At 41.5% G+C, this 18934-nt stretch overlaps 1 protein-coding gene, 1 non-coding gene and 1 pseudogene across 2 annotated transcripts in view; 1 reads left to right on the top strand and 2 right to left on the bottom strand.

Moving 5' to 3' along the window:
* The window catches only part of LOC126159513 (uncharacterized), a 420587-nt gene that overhangs the window by 131912 nt on the left and 269741 nt on the right, over positions 1-18934 (top strand). The window contains exon 4 of the mRNA XM_049916555.1: positions 16770-16781. Coding sequence (XP_049772512.1) covers positions 16770-16781 — 12 coding nt within the window. The remainder of the gene's footprint in view (positions 1-16769; positions 16782-18934) is intronic.
* On the bottom strand, positions 6787-6904 carry LOC126164327 (5S ribosomal RNA; annotated as a pseudogene).
* On the bottom strand, positions 18146-18252 carry LOC126163339 (U6 spliceosomal RNA). Its single transcript, XR_007535228.1, has one exon. It is a non-coding gene; the product is annotated as a U6 spliceosomal RNA (small nuclear RNA).

Below are 18934 nucleotides of genomic sequence, written 5' to 3'. Positions count from 1 at the left end.
CTTTCCGAAATTAAAAACCAACGCCATTAGCTGGTTACTGGGAAAATATGTTAGCTATGTTATCCAAAACTTGGGTCGGACAACGAGATAGAATTCTGCGTTTACATGAAGTGTGAATATGCAAAAATCAGCACGTATCGCACCACAAGAAGCACTACGGCAACATGCTGAAGCTCATTTTTGAAAGAATGGGTGTTGGTTAAATATGTGGAACCACTACAACACCTTGAACGAGAACGAATAGAAGAAAATTAAAAGTCACTTGGGTTCTTATTATTATTTAGTATTGCCTTGCTTCAGGAACTTCAAAACATTTTGTTCAGAATTACTCGTGTTCGACTTCCAAAGTATTTGTGTGATTCAAGAAGAATTGTTAAGTTTTTGTCAGTGTTCGTTTTCTAGTCACAGAAGAGGTTTCGTTGTCTTTCTTACATCGGAGAATGGGAATTTTGTGTTACGATTTCTGCACACATAGTGCTATGACCCAACAGGGAACATGAAAAAAGGAGTGGGAGGGGTTTGGGCCTCGACGCACTGGCAGTGCCGTGAAGAGACCCCACTGCTAGTGCGGCGTGTACCACGCCCTGACCATCCTAAAAATAAAAATAAAATAAAAGTGGTTAAAAGAAATTGGATTGCAGGAAAAAAAGGATGGATAGAGCGTCTGCAAAAAAAAAAAAAAAAAAAAAAAGTGCTAACGCACCTGCCCGCGAAAGGCAAAGGTCCGGCACAGTTTTAATCTGCCAGGAAGTTTCATCTTTTCATCTAGAATGTTAATAATGTTTGTTTTATGTAAAGATTTCAGGAGTTTTCGCCTAAAAAATTCGGAGCACGCCCTTGTAGAAGAAAACCTTACTGTTGAGTTCAATGATACACTTTTGCCGCTTGTACTGCCATCTAGCGTAGACTTCGCCAATGGTCAGGTCAGTTTCTCCAGTATAGACTGTTCCCTGTCGACAACTGTGTAACTACATTTCGGTGTGCCTATCTGGACCGTCAGTCTCCTTTGTTCAGGGCGTGCCGGTAGTTGCGAGACACCGCAGAGAGCAGACAATTGATTCAGCCGGGCAAGCTCCGTGGTGAACGGAGTGCATATTATTGTTTCTTGACATTTCTTACATTAAAAGTGTTGTACGTCTGAAAAACATTGTGTTCTGTTTAAACATGTGAGTGGAAATAAGTGAAGACTGGAGACCAGTGAGTACTGCTGCACCATACACTACTAAATTAGTTGTAAGAACGCAGGAAAAAAATGTTCAGATGTGTGTGAAATCTTATCGGACGTAACTGCTGAGGTCATCAGTCCTTTAGCTTACACACCACTTAACCTAAATTATCCTAAGGAAAAACACACACACCCATGCCCGAGGGAGGACTCGAAACTCCGCCAGGACCAGCAGCACAGTCCATGACTGCAGAGCCTGAAACCGCTCGGCTAGTCCCGCGCGGCACGAACGCAGTAGCCACAGACCTGCGGCAGAAGAGTTGCGTGTACTTACTAAACGTTGAGAAACAGTCACCAATGCTAGTTCGGGTGTGAGAAAGAATGCGCGTACATCAAGGCAGACGGCAAAGGCCGAGTTCTGTTTTAGTAAGGCATTAGAGCGTACGAGATGGGTAAACATGCGAGTTAAGAATAAAATACATGGATCATTGGAAGGCAAAACTTCATTCAAACGCGTGCAGTGTTTCGTATGATTCCTGCGCGCAACAACTTTAAAGTGTGAGTAAAATGTAAGTGACGGTGAATCTTGGTTAAATTTCGACTTCCCTTAACAACTCATGTCATAAATGTCTCTGCGTACTTCATTGCACTAAGCAGTATGTTGTCATGCGCAGTACTCTTCAGTTACCAGTAATTTGTGTTTATTGCACGATAGGTTTCGAAGGCTAAGCTTGATCTTCAGGTTCCACCCGATAATTATATAATCATAAATGTATAGTGGTCGAGACAGTCAATCACCAGCGTCAAAGTAAAGCATGATAAGGCATGACCAGCTACCGAGGCGCCTGTCTCGACAGGACTAGACGACACGACACGAAATGAGGAAATTAAAAGCGCTAGCAAGGCGTATTGGCGGATGCCTGCAAACGCACTATTCTGCACTTCTGCATTGTCTCTCCCTCCCTCTCTCTCTCTCTCTCTCTCTCTCTCTCTCTCTCTCACACACACACACACACACACACACACACACACAAACACACACGCGCGCACACTTTCGAAAGTGGCAACACTGAGCGACCATAGCTGCCTAGTTCGAACGCTATCAGAGCGTCAGTAGCGAGTCAGTGTGTAGATCTTCGCGTAACTCTTTACAATTCCTTACTGAGTTTCTAGTTTCGGCAGTTTGAGTAAGAATATGTATTTTGCGATGTTATTTTCGCAATTTATTTAGTGAGTGGAAGCGGTCGAGTAACTTCAATACGGAAAAGCAGGATGAAAGAGAGACTTCCCCTGTGCCAAGTGGCCGGCCGCAGTGGCCGAGTGGTTCTAGACGCTACAGTCTGGAACCGCGTGACCGCTACGGTCGCAGGTTCGAATCCTGCCTCGGGCATGGATGTGTGTGATGTCCTTAGGTTAGTTAGGTTTAAGTAGTTCTAAGCTCTAGGGAACTGATCACCTCAGAAGTTAAGTCCAATAGTGCTCAGAGCCATTTTTTTGTGCCAAGTATGTTGAGTTTCAAAACAACTACAGCAAGATGCAAAGACTCAAAACTTACATATTAGGGACGGTATAGCCCCCATTGTTGTGCCCCTCTCTTCTCTTTCTATCTCCTCTCCATCATAGCTTCGAATTTTACCATTCTATTTCTCTTCCTCTAACCTATCTACCTCTTCTATGTCTCTTTCACCCCATTCTATCGTCTTATGTCTCTGCTCGATGAGAATAACTCACAAGCTGCAAGAATATAACGAGAGGCACGTGTAGAGAAAGCACCCACACAGATTTTCTTAATGAAAGTAAACTAGTTTACAGATGTTGCAAAAGGAACATGTTAGGAAATTACCATCCGGGAATGAATATAACTATGTTTGACCAATTGTGCATTCTCGTTAGCATGTTAATTTGGTCGATATTGGGGTAGCTATATATTTTTTACTCTAATATGCGTTTTTGTCAATGGTTCACATCCATTTACACTTCACATGAGCATATAATACCTAATGTCGTCTATAATAATCGTGTTGTGAATTTTCCATTACTTCTTATTTCCATGCTCGCTCTCCAGCTGCCTATAGCAATTTTATGCGTTGTAGACTGCAAATATGAATCGAATAACCAGGCTTTTAAAATGTTTTTAAATTCAAATAACTTCCATGTACATTGCTTCCATAACGATAGGATTGACACAGCGTAAATCAATATTTTACCGCAAAAACATAGTTATATTGATTTTGACCAAAGCAGGAACTACTGTAATGAGTAACAGAGGGTCATGTGACTGTCAAATGCTTGTGACACACGGCCTGGCAACATGGTACTAACAGCCACTTGCCAATATGTTGCCAGAGCTATAGTCACTTCTCTGTCGTGCTGTCTAGTCGGGTATCGCGACTCGTAGTCCTATGCTCCATGCTGTTGTTTGATGCGAATGAGTAACTGGCCCGACCGCCGCACATTTATGTTTCCACAGTTATGAGTACTTAGTGGGACCTGAAGATGAAGCTTTAGGTCTCTAAACCGCTCAAGCATAAATAGAAATTACTGGCAATATATGTTCCTCAGTTGCGGATATTCCTCAGATCAAATATTTTCTGCTTCACAAGAGTATTTTAGTATACGTTACATGAATGACATAACTTACAAATAAGACTATGAAGTATTTTACTTTCAAATTAATCATCTGTCTGCATCTACGAGTGTATGCATACTCTGCAATTCACAATTAAGTACCTGCCAGAGAGTTCATCGAACCACTTTCACACTATCGTTCAACTCTCGAACAGCGCCTTCATGCTGAAAGAATATACCCATCCTTGCAGCCTAAAAATCCTCTTCTACAATAATAATGCTAGAAGCCCGATCTCCAGGAAGTGTAGACAAGGGTTCGCTATAAGACGTTGCGTTAGCACAACAATTCCAATGAACTGTCGATTTGTAATAACACACCAGACCTTTACAGAAAAGCGTTCTTGAAAGTGTGTATCGCCAAAGACGCGTGGGTTTTCGTTGGACCACCGATGAGATTTACTAGATATACTGATAAGGTCATGAGTGAAACTACTTCATCAGTATTAATGGAATAACATGGCGATTCGCAATTAGCCAACAGCGTAATTCCAATGGGGACAGTACATTACAAATGCTGAATAGGTCGCTTAGTAAAACGGCTGTGCCGGTGAATGAATGACTAATATTACGCGTTTCAGGATGTCGCATCATCAAACATTAGTCAGATATGAAGTCATTAATGCGTCAGTTGTTGACGTTTTACTAAGTGACCTATTCAGCATATGTGCAGCACTGTATCAGGTATACATATCTTGTAGTCGTATGCTTTCTGCACAGCTTCTTGTCGCATCTCCAAATAATTCCAACCGTCTACATTCAGTTCGTTCTGGAAGATGTTTAAGTCGATGTAAATAAGCATAGGTACTGCTTACGTAACGGCCATCATATGCTTGTTGAAGGACTACACTCTATCATCTGAATAATGGTTCCTCCTTCATACACACTCCGTCCGTCTGCATGTTCAGATTATATACGACTCCTCCACACAGCACTAGTTTCACTCAGTTTAGCGATAACTCGAATACACACTCTAAATCTGGACTGTTAATTTCTCTGTATACTATTGGACAAATATTATTAGTAATTCCAGAATCAGCAGTTGCAATAGTTCAAACTTAAGTCTTCTCTTTTCTAAGAACTATTCTAGAGAAGTATAATAATCAACAAACAACTCAATCAAATCACCCAGTTCACTTGCTAGATTATAGACATCGTTCTACCTCAGTGGTTTTCAAGCTTTCTGGGTCCACGGCTAATTTGATCTGAACATAAACACACGCCTACTGAAAGGATCTTTGATCAAGCTGTGTTCATCAACTTGGTCTGGAAAGTACTTCTGATAGTAATCACTGAGCTCAATTAAATGATCCTAAATATAAACTTGAATTCTTCACTCAACTGAAAGACACTGTCTTCCCAATCAGCGTGAGGAGTAGGGAAAACACATGTGCTTTTGCTTTGCTTGCGCCGTTTTCCCCGCGGATACAAAGGGTCGGCATGGTTAATCGGATGTGGACATGTAAGTTGAAGGGGTGGCTCGCTGCACTTCCTTCCGCCACCCCGTATCCCCCTGGGAAGGAATTAGTGTACCACAACTGTCTGCGACTAGTGTTGTTCAGATGTCTGCGAGTCGTCTAACTGAGGTGGGACGTGGGGACCAGCCCGTTATTCATATAGGGGGATGTGAAAAACCGCATAAAAACAATATCCAGGATGGCCAGCACACCGGCCTTCGTCGTTAATCCGCTGGGCGGATTCGATCCGAGGCCGGCGCGCCTACCCGAGTTCAGGAAGCAACGCGTTAGCGCGCTCGGCTAACCTGGCGGGTGTAGGGAATACGCATGTATATACGAGTATTTATCGTTTAACATTTTCTTCCACAATAGCAATTTCCTTCTCGAGGGTGAATTTCTTCTGCCAGTTGTAGAATGGTGGCCTCATTACCTTGAAACCATATAATCGAATAATAGAGTTCTTCAAAGACGTCACAAAGATACTTCAGCTTCGAAACAAAATAACTGTCTATGAACTTTTCGGAATTCATATGTTTCTCTTACACAAGGAAAGAAGGAAATACAGTCCTGAGTACATACACCAATTTCTAGCCATTTACACATGAAAGTGAGTGAGAGTTACTGAAATGAATTGAGGGTCAACTCACATTTTCTGAAAATGCACTGCGACAGAAAGTTAGCACACTCTATAAGAGGTTTCCCATTCACTCAAGATTTATTTTTGCAGGAGTATATATGGAGTATACGAAATGAGTACGTTCACAGATCAATAGCCCAAGCAGTTCTGAGACACCAGTATCGACCCATGCTGAAAAATCCATACTGTAACATGATGTAGCCTCCACGGGCGGTAGTGCAGGTGCTGACTCTGGCAACCAGTCGATCGTACAGATGACAAATACTGTCCTTGGATACGTTATACCAATGTAGCTCGATCTGTTCACATAGTTGTGGAAGATTTGAAGGTTGACGAGTCGTACGAGTCACTTCTATCGTGCTGGCCAGGAAAGTTGCTATACATCTTTCAGAGCACGTTGAGTCTCACGGGCAGTGTATAGGCAAGCAGTATCCTGTTGAAACAACACATTACCTTCCTGTTACGATAACGGTGAAAGGACGGGTATAACTTTCTATACGCACCGATCGCTGTATAGCGTCCCGCCCCCCCCCCCCCCCCCAGAAATAACAATAGTGTTCGAGAGTGGTATCTTATAGCACCCCGGACCATAAGGCCTGGGTAGGGGCCAGTGTGGCTTGGACGATTTCACTCTAAGAGACAGTCGTCATCAGGTCTGCATCGTAAGCCCAGATGACTATCTAACAAAACTAAACTCCTGCCGCACAGGTCATGAAGGCCCAAGGGCACCGACTGGCCGCCGTGTCATCCTCAGCCCACAGGCGTCACTGGATGCGGATACGGAGGGGCATGTGGTCAGCACACCGCTCTCCCGGCCGTATGTCAGTTTCCGAGACCGGAGCCGCTACTTCTCAACCAAGTAGCGCCTCAGTTTTCCTCACAAGGGTTGAGTGCACCCCGCTTGCCAACAGCACTCGGCAGACCGGATGGTCACCCATCCAAGTGCTAGCCCAGCCCGACAGCGCTTAACTTCGGTGATCTGACGGGAACCGATTTTACCTCTGCGGTAAGGCCATTGGCAGACGACGATCACTTGCATGCAAACAGAATCTGCTTTCATCGCTGCGGATCACGGCATGGTGGAGCCGCGCGTCGATGCTGCTGCGTGACTGGAAGACGGAGGTGAGCGTGTCTCTAGTCCCACTGCTAATAACCGATTCGTGCCGACACGTCTGTGCGCATAACCCCTCTTATTTGTGCTGTGGTAGCCATTGCTGTACGATCTGCCACTGCTGCCCTTACAGTACGACGATCATAGCGGGTCTCTGTGCTCCATGGACGTCGAGAACCTCATCTATAGGTGTGAGAATGTTCACGTAACCACAGACACAGCGTGTGTAGCTTATGTGGCAATTCTCCGAAAGAACCATATCCCAATTTGACCCGTTTACAACTCGCTCAGCCGGCTGTAGGAAGCACGAATTCGTCTCCTTGGCCTGCTTGCTTCACACGTTTGCACAACACTGAGCCTTCAGGCTGTGAGCATTCCCTGTTACAGTGTGGATACACATGACGCTCTGTTAGCTATTCCACTACGATGTCTGTTGGCGAACGACGATGAAACCGTTATCAGTACATCTACTATACCCCAGATGGCATATGCCGTATTCGGATAAAAACTGACGTCTTCTTTCCACGTGTATTGCTTTTTCCCGGCAATGTATCTCGATTTAAATGGCCCCTTTTTAATAAAGTCTACCACCTCGAGCGCAGATTAGAGGACCTCATGAAGGGCAGAAGCCAAGCTTTTTGCTCCCATTGATCCTCGGTGAATAAAACAGTGTGTACAAATAGCGAAAGGAACTTCGTCACAAATCAGAGATTACAATTTAGTGTAACAGCCAGCCATAGTAACCTCCTTCTGTACACACACCATCACGAGTTTCCAGTTACTATTGTTTACTTGCATAAAAAAGTGTACTATTAGAAAGATATCTGTTGCTTTAGTTCCCAGTGTTATTTTTCGTAGAAAAGAAGAAGTTCATGAGATTTGTTGTTGTATATAAACCGCTCGTAAGTAATTAGATGCGCTCGTGCTGGCTGTCTGTAGCTTCATCAGAGTGATAGCGAAGCCACCAATACCTTTGAATTTTTCAAGCAACTGGTCTTTACTGTTGTCAACCATATCGAATATTCGACTAATAATGTCTGATAAAAGCCCACTTGTTGGTAGCTTGTCAGTTGACTCAGATGCCATGTCCAGAGTAGCTAGTAAAATATGGAGGCTTCTTGCTCTTTGCTGTACGGTAGGAAACTTTGTAAGAAGGAAGAAATGCCTTTGTAGGAAACGTAGCTTGTTTAGTGAAAGGTTGTTTTCTTTCTTCTAGTACTTTTAGCTTATGAGAGAAATATTGTTGTGGTTTGCTTACCAGACTACTGAGATTCGACTGCAAAGGTAGTTTTATTTCTTTAGGAAGCATGCTCTTAGTAACTAGTACTTTGATGCGAACGACACACTGTGGTACTTCTTCATTTCGAACAGTAGTATACTCATAATCGAACTACTGTCGTACTACCTGCAGTTTTGTCTATTCGTGTCTCTAAAACAACTTGACACTATTGAAATATCACTTTTCTTAATCACATTAAAAAATATGATCCCTGTTGGCTAAGATACACAAGTCACAGATGACAAAGAACCATTATAAACGATCTGCCTTCGACAAAACTCATCTTCACACTGATTGTTAATAAAAACAAACAAGTCACATAGTAAGTTTCGACTACCATAGTAACAACATTTACTTGCCAGCCCTTTAGACGTCACTTCTAGCGCACACTTAGTTCCTTGCTTCAGAAAGGAAAATAAACTAAATTACCATTTTCCTGAAATCACCGTGACGCCCCTAATGCAAGAGCACATGACCTACGGTCTGAAAACTCATGTTTACCATAAATTCTCTACAGCTTCGTTTCCGTTACAAAACCCGTACACAAGTTCCTTATCTTCATATTCAGCATGTGAAAATAAATACAGCATACTTGAAGCGATACTCTAGAATTATCCAGGAAACCCGGATCAACGTCAAAAATTTTAATTGTATAGTGGCAAGCACCACTTCAAGGTTTGAGTAAACCCATAGCAACCTGGGTAACAACATGAGGAATGAAAACTTATCTCTGTTATCAGCTGTATCTCAGGAAAGAATAAAAATTGAATAAGCTATGTTGAAGGTTTGGTTCAGATTTCTTGATCCTACCTTCTTCTAAGATATCTGTTATTCCTCCTTCATTTCGACAGCCTAATTACACCCCTAACACAGATCATCTTCAAATACGCGTGAATAACATTGCGAAGCGCAGCCTGGTAATGGAACGAGGATTCACACAAAACTCTGAATTCTTTCCCTATTCAGAAGCTACGCTTCGCAGTAATACTCATATGTATCTGAAGATTACCTATGTTGTGGGCAAAGGTGAATTTAGGCCCTAGGCAGTCTAGGCGGCTGCCTAGGGCTAGTGATGGGACGATTGACTGTTTTTAACAAACGATTGGTCAGTCGATTGTTTTTTTCATTCATCCGGTTTTTGCAGTCGAATTTCACAAGCGTATGAAACTAATCTTAGCTGCCATGACAGCTATATAAATATTTTCACTAACTCATCGTGTCAGAGTGGTTTCATTCACTGCGAGACAACCGACTGAAACAAGACTCCGTCGGTTGCGGCCTTTATATGAATATTTTCACTCACTCACGGGATCTGAATGATTTTATTTAATACTTTTTCAGTCTTTAAGTTATACCTGAAACATGACAAGTGTTGATAGCTTTTTTAAAGACAAATAAATCATCTTATTTCACGGAGATATGAATGAAGAGTATATTTCTAAAACTAAAGTAAATCCCAAATATATGTATTTACTTACTGAAATACGAATTTTCGTACTTGTGGGATTAAATATTAATTTTTGGTTGGTTTTAAGCGTTTAATATCTGGTGCTGCATTGTACGTTTGTGTATATATAAATGAACAATCAGTTTTTAACATGCTTTTATTAGGTCAGTTTATTGTCCTTTCTTCGGTACAAATTTTCAATTGATTTTAAACTAGTTTGCCGATAAGCTAGCGACTTCCAACTTTCAAAGTAGCTCTGAACTGGATGATACTGTAATAATAACTCGCTTTCGAATCTGGTGTGTGGCGGAGGGTGCTTTGTTTTTCGGTCTGTCTGTCTCTGTTGGTACAAATTTTGCAATTGATTTTAAATTGACTTACTGATAAGCTATAGACCTGAAACTCTCAACTCGGAACTGGATGACAATGCAATAGATTTCTTCTCTGGTGTGTGGCGGAGAGTTGGTACTTGTTGTGAGAATTAGGTTTGACTGCCATATTAAGTCTCTTTCGAGTCTGGTGTGTAGCGGAAGGGACCTAATCTGCTCGGTACAAATTTTGCAACTGATTTTAAACTTACTTTGTCATAAGTTATGGACTTGAAGCTTTCAATTTAGCTTATAACTAGATGACAGTGCAATATTAACACGTTTTTTCTGGTGCATTATGGAGAGTACGTCATTGGTGTACCACTGCCATTTCCCTGTTTTCTTGTCCCAATGGCGAATGTTTCGCACTTAAGAACCACTGCTGCTAAGCTTCCCTGTCAGCTCTATTCTCTCTAGTTTTTACATTCGCGATATTTTCGTGAGATATGCCTATGAGGAAGCAATACATTGATTTGAACATAAAATTAAATAAACCTGCAGTTTACCGTATATCTTGCTGTTATCTCATCAAAATGTTTGAAATCAACTGAAACATTTCACACAAACAAGACTAAAAAGCAGAGAATAACTATTCAAACAGAAAAACTCTTTAATATAACATGGTTTCAAAACGGACTAATAAAATTAAATAATCTCTCCTAGCGTGATACAGATTCCTAACGCCGTACAGAAAGCCCAGAAAATCTGTGCTTGCGAATTTTTAATAGCTATGACATTAGCTGTAAAAATGAAAACGAGCGGCGTGAATATGTAGCTACTGACGTACATTTCTGTATAACATATTTACCTTCCATACATATAAATTGCTGAATATTCAGATGATACTGCGTTGGTGCACATCATCATATGTTGCCTATAAAATGGAAAGCAAACTGTCGCTAAAAGGAGGCAAGGTTCCTTTCTTCTTCATATATCCTTAAGGGATCCATTGTACTCGCCTTTGCAACCTCAACTAGGCTGCAATACGTCCGGATTTCCCCGGTTTGGTCCTACTTTTGAAGTTGTGCAGAGACGTGCTGTATGAATTTTTATACAACTGTCCGAGGTAAACCTGGTCCTTTTCTCGTGCCTGCGGAAATTCGATTGATTTGAAATGGATTGTAATAAAGCTTGAATAAAATTCATTAAAGTAAGACCTAACTATGGATTGTAATAAACCTTGAATAAAATTCATTAAAGGAAGACCTAACTATAGATAGTTTGTTCGTTTTAGTCTACTAGAAACGCAATGGCAAGCACGCTTAGCCACTGTCCTATGCACATACCACTTTGATCACGTATATGTTAGAAACGTGAAAAGATAGAAAGGTCCGGTTTGCGGCGTAAGGTTCACGCACACCTGAAGCTGTTTTTTTTTTCGTATTTTCCCATGTTAGCTATTCACTGACCACCCTCCAGCAGTTGGTACACTGCGTGGAATGGTTTGTGCAGACCAGGCCTGACACCCAGGTCCTGTGGAATCCCATTACATTTTTTCTTCGGCCGGGGCTCGTACTAACTGTGAGCTCGCATCAGAGCAGCAACAGCACACTTTAATGAGGACATCCTACGCTGGACGTGGAATATCGCTTAGATAACCTGTGTCTACAGACGGCGCACACATTTAAGTTGACCATCCGTCCCCCCGTCCTCCCATCCCCCTTTTCTCGTGACAGTCACGACTTTTCTAGCTCTGCCCCGAATTTTTCAACAGCATCTCAGGACTCCTATTTGTCCCGGATTTAATAATTATGAAACGATTTATCTCCAGTGGTATGTTCATCTCGCCTGTATCGGTATGCTGTTACTGCAAGCGTGTTTTCCCAAATGAGTATTATACGGAGCAGTGACAAAACACAATTTTTTTATAGAAACAGTGAAAGCAACGTTAGTGGCTAGAGTGAATTATTATGAAACTTGAGTTCAACATTTTCGTAAGGCAGTTGAAGAATACAGACATGCTGAAGAAAATGCACCGCATTCATAAATATTAAATGGCTGCTCGCACTCCTTCGTGTTAGAATGTACTAATAAAATATAAAGTAATGGACTTTTGTAACGAATTAAAGTGATAGTTTGTATTTATTACTTTCAGTTCAGACTTTTTTGTAATATAAAATTTTTTTAATATGTCAAAAACTAGGCTCTAGAAAAAATGGTCACCTTAACACATGGATTCTGTTAAGCGACTACTAGAACCTGTAACGTCCCACCGGTTGGTGAGTAGTTAAAAATGGTTTAAATACCTGTGAATATCTTGCCTTCGGTGTCCCTCGACGACTGCATACATGAGCTAAAATATGCTTTTTCAATAAATACAGGATACCATAATGGATTTCACTACAATGATATAGGCCACAACTGAAGTAAAGTAAGTATGTAGACTTATTCACTTCAAAACCTGCATCTTATGAGCTCTTGATCAATATTTGGTGTAATAAGCCTCGTTGTTACTACTACAGCTAACCGATGCTAGTACATACTACAATGGTGATATTAAATAGTCCAGATGCAGTAATTTGATAGAAATATGGGTTATAACCTCCCCACAAAAATATTATATGAATAATATTCACATTTAGTGTAACCTCCCCACAAAAATAATTCACATTTAGTGTAACCTCAAAACAGAAAAATTCCTAAACTTCTCAACAGTAAAAATTATAATTATGTCGTTCACATTCAGTATAACGTCCCAACAAAAAATAAATTCAGTAACCTGGTAATAATACAATGTAGCTAACCTCTCAATTAAATTGTCGCTCACTTATAATTTTTCAATAATTGTCTGTGAATTTAACCTGGTAAATTTTGGACGTCACCAGTGCTGCGTCATGGCCCTGAAAGATCATTCTGAATAAAAAAAAGAAAAATTCTTACCTCAATGAAGTCGCCGGATAACGCATATATATCTGCTCTTACAATAAATTTTTCTGGCACAGCCCTGTGCAATGCTGGCCGATAGATTTGTCATTTATGAAAGGAAACAACTGATTTTTCTTTTGCAATAATCGGGATGATCATGGATTGGAGAACTTAGTAAATTCTTTAACTTGAAATGAATGGTTGTTAAAAGTTACTTTTTATGAGAAAGATTATTACTAGGAGATTTTTTAAAACATTTACATGGGGTTGAGACAACAATACTACATATGTGCGAAGCTGCTTTTTACCGTATACAGTAATGCTCAGGCTCCGGCATCGCTGCACCACGACCGGCCCAGCCAACACGATAGACCAGACTAGACTGCTCGCTAGCAACAACTTACTCCTACAGCTACACAGTTCCTACTGCAGTCAACACTGCTCTCTGGTCTGAGATTCTCTTATACCTTACATATCGCAGGCATCGCGTGAGCAATACATCGAAATTACATCTCCTCGGACCTCTTACAGGGTGTGAGGTCCATTGCGTAGTTCAACACTAGTACTCAGCAAAGTGCGAATATAAAGTCACTTATCATTCTGCCTTTTGCAATATTAAATCAAACTGTTTACCAATCCGAAATAATCTGTCACTGCACTGTTCTAATATGCTGTTTTAGAAAATGTCCAACCCACGAGTTGCTCTGTTGTAAATCCAAACCTGAATCATGCACCAAGAACTTATATCAACTGTGCGTACAGATCTGTCCTCTAGTGGGTCCAACACTCATCCGCCATAACAATACTCGAGGCTGAGTATTTATGCTCTTCCTACAATGTACCACTGGTTATAATAATGCGAAACATAATTTATAACATGAAAAGTTTAACAACATCATCAAACACTCTATAATATTCCCTACTTTGCTAGAACAAGTTTAAGACATTTTCTAAACACATAAAAATCACATTAATATTGAAATAGTAGAAATAAGCATTATAACAATGTTAAACGATAAGTTATGTGTATTTTTTAATTAGGCCCGAGAGTTAATTCCTACTATTTACAGATGATGAGAACGAAATATATTCTTTTGTATAAACATTTTCCATATACTAATTTCCTGAATCTGATTTTGATTGTTTATGGTACAAAGTGTATTTTAACTACTATTGTTTGGTATTGCTATTATTCTTCTAAAAGACTTTTTCTTCTTATCGAAAAGTAACTGAGTATAATTTTAGCCGGAGATATAAGAGTATTGATCTAGTAATACATAACTCAGCGGCGGTAACCATAAGCCTGGAATGTTACAAACCTTAGATGTGTACAAATATTATGCCAAAAACCGAACTTTTCTATCTATTCCCGTTTCTGTAATATATGTGATAAAAGTCGTAAGGACAGTTTTGGAACATCCTGTATTTTCCATCCTTCTTCCTTGAGACAATGGGAGGCCGACGACAGTGGGTGATCGCACATACCGCGACGCCGCGCAGCCCGCCAGGCTACTGAATATCTTAAATGTCATTTGCCTTCTACTCATAGAGCTGTATAAAACTGATTTCATTTACGTTCAATTTCGTTACTACAAATTAGTATACATCTGAATATGAACGTCTCTATAACGTGCTTTCACAAATCCTTGTTACTATCATGTGTAATTTATATCTCCTGTTCTGCAGCAGGCGCGCACCCGCTGTCGTTGTTAGCACTGAAACACGAGCAAGGAAACATCGCCCCCCCCCCCCCACTCACATGTCACCGCTCTACTACCTAAACCTAACCAACCTAAGGACATCACAACAAATCCATTCCCGAGGCAGGATTCGAACCTACGACCGTAACGGTCACGCGGTTCCAGACTGAATCACCGCTCCCCGCGGAACATCGTGCCCATCCGCCGACTTATCGTATACAGACTGTTTGTTTGTGTCCGGGAAAGTAATCCGATTTGACCCACATGTCACGCTTTTCGAAGTTTTTGCCTACCGCAGTGATACGTCAGGTTAATTAGTCACGAATTCATGGCAAGTTTAAACCCTCAACAGTATATGAATCAGTTTTTAATGATAAAAAGAAAAATTACTACACTCAGTTCATAATTAAATGAACATGTATATTGCTTATGTTAACTTTGGCATATCTTCACTTAGGACCACCCTCTGTCAGTATGATGTAGCATTTTTTTAGTTCTGCTGATTAAAGTATTGCAGGCTGGTTTCAGTCAGAAAATGAATGGATAGCTCGGTCAGCTAGAAAACTAAAGAGCAGTTTCAGTTAAAGGAATGAGTAAGTGATTCAACCAACAGAAAAATTAATCTCTGTTTTCACTTCAAAAGAAAGAATGAATTTTTCAGTCACTATGCAAAGCTACAACGGTGTCGAAACTTTTCATTCGATTGCTCCCACTGACTGCTTACCAGTCTAAAAACTAAATAAATAATAATCCAACCGACACGTAAAACAACAATCAACTGATATATTTTTTTCATGCGGATGCTTCCGCAGACTGGTTTCACTCGAAACAACGAATGAGTAGTCCAGACGACTAAATCGATTGTTTTAATTCGGTTGCTCCCACAGGTAAGTTTCACTCAAAAGAATGAATGAATAATTCAACCGATTTAGAGGGTGGTCCATTGATAGTGACCTGGCCAAATATCTCACGAAATAAACATCAAACGATGAAAATACAAAGAACGAAACTCGTCTAGCTTAAAGGGGGAAACCAGATGGCGGTATGGTTGGCCCGCTAGATGGCACTGCCTTAGGTCAAACTGCTTTCAACTGCGTTTTTTAAAAATAGGAACCCCCATTTTTATTACATATTCGTTTAGTACGTAAAGAAATATGAATGTTTTAGTTGGACCACTTTTTTCGCTTCGTGATAGATGGCGCTGTAATAGTCACAAATGTATAAGTACGTGGTATCACGTAACATTCCGCCAGTGCGGACGGTATTTTGCCTCGTGATACATTATCCCGTGTTAAAATGGGCCGTTTACCCAATTGCGGAAAAGGTCGACATCGTGTTGATGTATGGATATTGTGATCAAAATGCCCAACGGGCGTGTACTATGTTTGCTGCTCGGTATCCTGGACGACATCATCCAAGTGTCCGGACCGTTCCGCTGGATAGTAACGTTATTTAAGGAAACAGTGAGTCTTCAACCATGTGTGAAGATGATGAACAAGTAGGTGTTTTAGCAGCTGTCGCGGCTAATGCGCACATCAGTTCCAGACAAAGTGCGCGAGATCAGGAATCTCAAAAACGTCGGTGTTGAGAATGCTACATCAAACATCGATTGTACCCGTACCATATTTCTATGCACCAGGAATTCCATGGCGACGACGACTTTGAACATCGTGTATAGTTCTGCCACTGCGCACAAGCGAAATTACGGGACGATGACAGATTTTTTTACATTTTTTTACATTTTTTTACAGCGGGTAACGTAAACCGGCATAATATGCACTATTAGGCAACGGAAAATCCACGATGGCTGCGACAAGTGGAACATTAGCGACCTTCGCGGGTTAATGTATGTTGCGGCATTATGGGAGGAAGGATAATTTGGCCCCATTTTATCGATGGCAATCTAAATGGTGCAATGTATGCTGATTTCCTACGTAATGTTCTACCGACGTTACTACAAGGCGGTTCACTGCATGACAGAATGGCGATGCACTTCCAATATGATGGACGTCCGGCACATACCTCGCGTGCGGTAAAGTCTGACCCTGCAGATTTTTGTTTGCTACTGTGCACACGCTACAAACAAATGTAAATTCAGTCCTGCATGATACCCAGCAGATGGTGGATGTTCGAAGATGTGAGACACTGATGTCTAATTAATATGACTGAAATCGGTAGGTGCTATACGGGAAGCATTGTCAGCAGAACCCAATCGTGAAAGCGACATAAGTGACTTTCCTAATGAAAGTAATTCTGAAGGTGATGCTCCGCAGTATTTATGGACAATGCTGAAACTGATCAGTCAGCCGAATTTTCTGACAGCGATGAAGAAAATAAGATTGTCCACGATGAGAAAGGACACTGTTAAAACACAACAGTCCCTAACAGAAGGGGTCGGCTAGCTCTTAATAACTTTGTAGTCCATTGTTCAAGAGTGCGGAAACAATGAATGAATGGATTTATGAGTAACTGAGAACAACTCAATCTGTGTAATATATGCAGTTCATTAAAAAATGGTTCAAATGGCTCTGCGTACTATGGGACTTAACATCGGAGGTCATCAGTCCCCGAGAACTTAGAACTACTTAAACCTAACTAACCTAAGGACATTACACACATCCATGCCCGAGGCAGGATTCGAACCTGCGACCGTAGCGGTCACGCGGTTCCAGAATGAAGTGCCCAGAACCGCTCGGCCACACCAGTCAGCTGCATTTCATTAAAGGAACTGCTTCTTCACCTAATTAAACTGCAACTAAAATCATTAAAGCCGTGTCAGTTTCAAGTTTCAACACTCCAAAGCTTCCAAGACAGTTTTATCTTTACCTCGAATTCTGGATGCTTTAATACTAATGTTGATTGAAAAAGTACGTAACAGACGTAAACAAAATGAGTTTCACATATGAGAGTCTAATTTTGTTAGAAAATATTGTATATTCAGGCAGTTTCTCCAGGAAATAATTTGAGTGTCACTGTGGCCTTGTGTACTGTTCACGTGACAATTTCAGAGATGTATACTTCTAGGGTTAGGAGGTGGCAGATTTTAAGGGGGGGGGGGGGGGGGGGGCTTGTAAGCTGTGACTGTTCTTTTAAACAAAGAAAAGAGAATGCGAACCTAACTCTCAATGAAATGGATATCAATAACATTGGCGCCAGTCAGCTCCAATTTCATGACCGGTCGGTCAGGCGACGGGAAAAGCACAGAAATTAGAATTATATTATACCTTCAGCTGCTCACGGGCGTTGATATATATCAACGGGGACAGGTGAAAATGTGTTACCGGACAGGGAATCGAACCCGGGATCTCCTGCTTACATGGCAGACGCTCTGTCCATCTTTTTTTCCATTTTGTTCGTTGTTGATCGTTGTGTTTGGTCGCTGCGGACGTCACACGACATCCGTTGAAGTTCTTTGTTGATCCTTTTACTCAGTTTCTTTTATTACAGAAGCCAACCACCTCTCTGGCCGAACACGCTGAGCTACCGTGCCGGCGAATGTGGAAATCTTCACGATTTTGCGTGTCATCGTCGCGCAGGAGCAGTGCTAATCTTCTCTGTATCGTTCCAATTTTAGTATATGTACCTCCGAAGCGAGTACATCCATATGAGCCAACGAGGGCACAGAGGTTAGTGTGACTGCAGGGACTATTTTGCGCACGCCTCCCGCGGGACCCACATTCTCACCTTGTATGTCCACACACTACATTCGTAGTGTCCCACCCCAACACACTCATTACTCGTGGAAGACATTCTTGCCAAGTCCCGTAAGAGTTCAGGGAATATGTATATATCCGCACAGGAGAAGAAGGTCAAGGCCGGTATTGTCAGAACTACACTCCTAGAAATTAAAATAAGAACACCGTGAATTCATTGTCCCAGGAAGGGGAAACTTTATTGACACATTCCTGGGGTCAGATACATCACATGATCACACTGACAGAACCACAGGCACTTAGACACAGGCAACAGAGCATGCACAATGTCGGCACTAGTACAGTGTATATCCACCTTTCGCAGCAATGCAGGCTGCTATTCTCCCATGGAGACGATCGTAGAGATGCTGGATGTAGTCCTGTGGAACGGCTTGCCATGCCATTTCCACCTGGCGCCTCAGTTGGACCAGCGTTCGTGCTGGACGTGCAGACCGCGTGAGACGACGCTTCATCCAGTCCCAAACATGCTCAATGGGGGACAGATCCGGAGATCTTGCTGGCCAGGGTAGTTGACTTACACCTTCTAGAGCACGTTGGGTGGCACGGGATACATGCAGACGTGCATTG

Source organism: Schistocerca cancellata, chromosome 2, assembly GCF_023864275.1.
Source record: "Schistocerca cancellata isolate TAMUIC-IGC-003103 chromosome 2, iqSchCanc2.1, whole genome shotgun sequence".
Taxonomy (NCBI): Eukaryota; Metazoa; Arthropoda; class Insecta; order Orthoptera; family Acrididae; genus Schistocerca; species Schistocerca cancellata.
This window is presented reverse-complemented; position numbering and strand designations above follow the sequence as displayed.